Below are 6,016 nucleotides of genomic sequence, written 5' to 3'. Positions count from 1 at the left end.
AGTCTATTTATTTTATTTAGATAAGTTCTAGAATGTCTAAGGCAAGTATAACGCGAGCCTGGCAATTAGAACGAGTACCAAGTCTCATTTGCAGGTGGACGTAGTCACCTTCACTAATTGCATCTCATTTAAAAGTACTAGCTCTTGCAATTAACCTACATCCATTTGCATCGTTCTACCCCATACCTACTTTATAAAAACTTATTGGTAATTCACTCCTTTGAAGTGCTTAGGATAGTTATGTTTTTTAATAAACCACATAAAGGTAAACTAGCTTTAAATACAAAGCTTGAGGTGTCCTTTGAAATGTAGTCCCTTGTAATTAAAATAAATATACAATAGTTTTGAAATGCAAATGGTAAATAGCCATTTATTTCTCAATTGTAGAAAGGTGTGCATGTGTAAATATATTTCGTCAAAATATATTTTAACGGTAACGAATAGATACACGATGACAATGCTAATTTTAAAACAAACTGATTGTTTCAATAAAAATATAAAATTTTGGAAAATACTTGGGATATATCCATTCGATGTAAAATGGAAATTCTACGAAATTTATTCGAATCTTTTTATCTTTTTGTTTATTTTTTTATATGACGGCTTGATGACAATTAACTTTTATTTCTTACCGAGAGATCTAGATCACTTTGTCGAAGAAATGATATTTTACTTTACACTGCTAGCTGTGATGTCGAAAGCAGTGACATACATGGTGGCAAAGAAAAAAATTGTGAAACTTTTAGAAATACTCGATAGTGAAATGTTTCATCCAGAAACCAAAAAGGGAATGCAAATAGTTACAGCAGCCAAAAAGTTCAATGTAAAGTACTGGAAAATAGTAGCCTCAGTATCATATTACTCTAACTTAGTGCATATTCTGACGCCACTTATTGCTCATATTATGACTCCAGTCCCTTTATTGCTGAACAGCTGTAGTTACTCATTCCTAAGTGAAGACTTCAAAGAAATGTTTATTTATCCTATATATTTATATCAAGCTTTTGGTATGCACGTCAATATGCTTTACAATTTAAACATTGATACGTTTTTCTTGGGGCTTATGATTTATGTTATAGCTCAGTTGGAATTACTTGAAGAACACCTAACAAACGTAACCGATGAAAATACATATAAAGCCGGAACACTGAGAGCAAATTGTATACATGAATCAGATGATTCAGTTCTTATTAAAAAACTAAATAAAGCTATTGTACACTACGAAAGTATTTACAAGTGCGTATAACTTCTATTTAATAACGCAGTTTGAATTTAATGAAAATCTTCAGCTAATTTTGTATAAATTTTTAGATATTGCAGTTTGATCGAAGATATATTCAGTATAACACTATTTGTACAATTCAGTATGGCCTCATGCATTATTTGCGTTTGTCTATTTCGTTTTACATTAGTAAGTAAAAAAGTTAATACTAAAATGTATTTTTTTTTAATAAAATTACTAATTATTTTGCTAATGAATTTGAGTACGTACTAATAAGTTACAAATATTTATGACTTTGCTAGTGCATTTGAGTGGGTATATCTATTATTGCTTCTAGCCTGCAACAAATGAATACTATATGTTTCTTGCAAGTTACGTCACTATAATGACAATGCAAATCATGGTACCTTGTTGGTTTGGAACCCGCATCATGGATAAGGTATTTGTACATGTAATTTGAAGATTTTTTTGTAGTGATAACTTCCTATGGGAGGGTAAACTGCTCGCTAACGTAACGCATTATAGCTGAACTTCGGACTGATTTTACGATTACAGACTATTATAAAATCTTCCATGTTATTGCTGTCAAAAGTTTCTACACAATTCATACTAATAGATAGAGGATTCCTAATTAAATTAAGCAGTTAATGAGATTAAATTCAAATCAATTAGTCTTAAAGTGTAAATAAAATATTAAAAAAATATCACTTCTAGTAAGCGTCTCGAGATGCACACTTTTTTTATTTACTACATGTTTTTCAAACTTTCTATTATTATTTCAATACCTACTAGTATTTTGTTAGCTACCGCGTTTCCGTCAAAATTATATCATAATTGCGGACAGCCGATATTTTATACATTTATATTATTTATTAATATTTTTTTAATTTCAGAGTTGCCATTTATCTCAAGCAGTTTACGCTTGCAACTGGACTCCCCAGTCTCGGCGCTTTAAGAGTAGTCTGAAACTTTTTGTTGAAAGGGCTAATCGACCATTATCTATCACTGGGTGGAAAATGTTTCCACTATCCCTGAATACTTTCACTTCTGTAAGTATTAATAATGACTGATTATAAAATACATGAGACGAATATCTTAGCATACCATGGATTCACCGTGCAGGTGCCGGGTCCATCGCGTGGTAGAGAGAAAACACCAAGCAAAGTCCAGGACTTGTGACTACTGGATGTAGAGTTAAAGAATTCCTTGACGATTGATCACCACTCCCCTTCTCGTCTGCTCGTGTTGGATCTCTGCTTTGGATACTTGTTCTAATATGCTATAGTAGTAGTATACTAGTAGTAGTAGTAGTAGTAGTATGCACTTCTAGTCTTCTAGAAAGGCCAAGGTCTTTAAGCAAGTTATAGAGAGATTGTGCTGGTAACCCTCTCGCGCCTACTTCTACGGCATACAGACTAACTACATAGCCATTTTTAGTTAGTTCATTTGTTAGGTCATAATTTTTAGTTAGTTCATTTGATAAACTTTATTAATTAATCCGTATTTACTATAAATTCTTAAAGTTAAAGTAAGATTATTTCTTAGACTCTGGAAATAATCCGTACGAGTGTTTATGTGAAAGAACCGAGTAAAGGAATTTTTAATTTGTCTTATTTTTGACATAAATAATTTTTCATTTCTCCGAACGTATAATAAAATATTATGCGACATTTTACTTGATGTTTTTCTAACAAGAAATGTTTTTATTGATAACGTAATATTTCAAATTAGACATTTTTTTTTGTTTTTTGTAGAAGCAAGAAATCATGTAAACGTTTTGTTTCAGATTATGAATTCTGCGTACTCATTCTTTACGCTTCTTCGGCACATGCAATCACGGGAAATATAAAATTATGAAATTGTAAAATATTACCTACACAACATTTTTCTAATTGTACCTAGAAAGTAGTATAATTAAACAAAAAACAACATAAAATAGTTTATGTTACGTACTATATTTTACTAATTACCTGCCTAGGTATATTGAAATCTTAAAACACAGAAAAAGTTTTTTTTTTTTAATTCTTCAATCATGTTACCATCCTCTAAATCTTAGAGGTATTTTCATATAAAAGTTAGGTTTGAGTTATATTCCAGTTATTAGCATCCCAAAATAATAGTCATAGTATTACATTAGTGGGAGTTACCTCCAAACTTTAATGGTCTAGGGTCTCCAAATATACACCACATTTTCAAAGTCATTATATTATTAGACTTCATTCGCGTGGAATTTAGTTTTTCACATATCCCTCGGGAACCATAGATTTTTCCGGGACAAAAAGTAGTGTTAATCCATGCTATAATATATCTCAATACCAAATTACAGCTAATTGTGTTCAGTAGTCGAGGCGTGAAAGAGTAACAAACATTTATATTTTCAATGTCATCAGTTTTCGCTATTCTCCGGATAAAAGTATGTGTTAATCCAGAGTAAAATCTATTTCTATTCCAAATTTCGGGCAAATCGCTTCAGTAGTAGCGGCGTTAAAGACTAGAAAACATCCAAACATCCATTTAAACTTTCGCGTTTATAATATTAGTAGGATTAAAAGCAAAACAAAAATATACTGTAACAATAATGTATCTACACAGAACAAAAGTCACTCAAACATTGAAGACAATGGTTGCTCAGCAGGTCATCTGTTAGTCGATGTCCCAAATAAGGTGTGTTTTTTCCTGAACGGCGAAGGAAACAACGATTTTGCCCACGACTAGATAAATAAGATGTCCGTACGTGACAAGGGTGCTGTTACGCTTTTTATACAACCTTTCAACCGATGGAACTGTTGTATTCAGGGTCCATCCGATTCTTTGTTACCATCTACATTATTTATTAAAGGAAAGTGACTATGTATTGAAAGAAATTAACTGTAGCAGTACAATTATATTATTTATATTTGTAGGATGTATGGATGTTTGTTACTCATTCATGCTAAAAATACTGAACGGATTTTGATAAAATTTAGAAAGGGCGTAGATAATAGTCTGGATCATTAGCCATAGATAACTCTGGACAAATCCATTAATCCAGCAGGAGTTGTAAAAATTAACATTCACACGCGAGCTTCCTCTAGTCTAACATATTTTAACGAGTTTATAATGCGTAACGTAAGCCGTCGCGGAATTTAGAAAAAAAAATTGAATGCCATGTTTCACATCTTAGAGCTTAAAGGTAATTGTAAATATACCTACAGATACCACGAAGCTCTGCGAAATGGCATTAGGTACGTCAACTATGGATAATTTAAGTTTTTCAAAAGAAAAAGAAATGTATATGGCGATCGCAGATTACACTATGACTGCTAAACCGTAGAATTTACAAGAAAAATGTCCTTACAGTGCTATGTGAATTATTGGTAAAGAAATGATGCTACTAGTTGAATAATGTAATAACTAATAACCAAAGCTTAGATTAGATTACAGGAGTCAGGCTCCATTCGCACTGCGAAGACGCAGCTGCTGTGTAGCCGGTTTGAAACAAATCATCTAGAAAATAAATAATACCCCTCTGTTACTTCGAGTTCCGAGAAAAACTACATACCTACACGTAGAAGTGTCGATAATTTGATTGAATTCGCTTGAAAGTCTTTCACCATTCATTTCTGAAAATCAGTGTGCCTAGTGGGAGTTTTCAATATTTTCATACTCTTACTATCACGTTGACGTAAACTCAAATTTATATGGAACTAGCTGACACCGCGTTTCACCCGCGTGGTTCCCGTTTGCGTAAGAATACGGGGATAATATATAGCCTATAGCCTCCTCGATAAATGGGCTATCTAACACTGAAAGAATTTTTCAAATCGGACCATTAGTTCCTGAGATTAGCGAGTTCAATCAATCAAACAAACAATTCAGTTTTATAATATTAGTATAGATTGAAACATTTGTGTAGTAGTGCCACTAGATGGCGCTGTTTCAATTCCTTAGAAATTCGCGTTTACGTTACGTGACAGTAACAGTATCAAACTGCCACTAGGCCCTCAGACCTACTAGATTAAACAAAGCATTATTTCTGTTATAATTATGTACCATTTGAAATATCGAAATGATTGTGTCATCAGAGTGATTTGAAAATAAATTCAGAATCCTTATATACTTCTACATCAAGTATTTACTAAGAAATCGCAATTTCACACAAAAATTAAATTCAATTTCGTACTGAGACTTTATAATGATATCTCAGACATACTTGAATTTGTAAGCGTAGTAATGGTTATCAACCTTTTATGATAAAAAAAAACGCCCACGACCACCCATATTCGATAATTGAAACTAAAAATTTATATAAAGTGTAAAATAAAAATTATGTTTTTCTTTTGAGTAGAACTTTATTTAGTCTATTTATTTTATTTAGATAAGTTCTAGAATGTCTAAAGCAAGTATAACGCGAGCCTGGCAATTAGAACGAGTACCAAGTCTCATTTGCAGGTGGACGTAGTCACCTTCACTAATTGCATCTCATTTAAAAGTACTAGCTCTTGCAATTAACCTACATCCATTTGCATCGTTCTACCCCATACCTACTTTATAAAAACTTATTGGTAATTCACTCCTTTGAAGTGCTTAGGATAGTTATGTTTTTTAATAAACCACATAAAGGTAAACTAGCTTTAAATACAAAGCTTGAGGTGTCCTTTGAAATGTAGTCCCTTGTAATTAAAATAAATATACAATAGTTTTGAAATGCAAATGGTAAATAGCCATTTATTTCTCAATTGTAGAAAGGTGTGCATGTGTAAATATATTTCGTCAAAATATATTTCAACGGTAACGAATAGATACACGATAACA

At 32.1% G+C, this 6,016-nt stretch overlaps 1 protein-coding gene across 1 annotated transcript; it reads left to right on the top strand.

The window, feature by feature from the left end:
• The first annotated feature begins 457 nt into the window (after positions 1–457).
• LOC112056589 (odorant receptor 46a-like) lies at positions 458–3,071 on the top strand. The gene is made up of 5 exons (XM_024097036.2): positions 458–1,236; positions 1,312–1,411; positions 1,560–1,661; positions 2,116–2,271; positions 3,009–3,071. The coding sequence occupies exons 1-5, from the start codon at positions 458–460 to the stop codon at positions 3,069–3,071; spliced, it is 1,200 nt and encodes a 399-aa protein (XP_023952804.2).
• Positions 3,072–6,016: the final 2,945 nt, after the last annotated feature.

The sequence above is a fragment of the Bicyclus anynana genome, chromosome 1 (genome assembly GCF_947172395.1).
Source record: "Bicyclus anynana chromosome 1, ilBicAnyn1.1, whole genome shotgun sequence".
In the NCBI taxonomy this organism is placed as follows: Eukaryota; Metazoa; Arthropoda; class Insecta; order Lepidoptera; family Nymphalidae; genus Bicyclus; species Bicyclus anynana.
The sequence above is the reverse complement of the archived record's forward strand: the minus strand, read 5'-3'. Positions and strand labels throughout refer to the sequence as shown.

Excerpts from the sequence above, each read along its gene's own strand:
- LOC112056589 (XM_024097036.2), top strand. The coding sequence starts at position 458 with ATGCTAATTTTAAAACAAACTGATTGTTTCAATAAAAATATAAAATTT. Across the intron at positions 1,662-2,115 it reads GAACCCGCATCATGGATAAG|AGTTGCCATTTATCTCAAGC; the intron begins GTATTTGTACAT and ends TTTTAATTTCAG. Across the intron at positions 2,272-3,008 it reads CCCTGAATACTTTCACTTCT|ATTATGAATTCTGCGTACTC; the intron begins GTAAGTATTAAT and ends GTTTTGTTTCAG.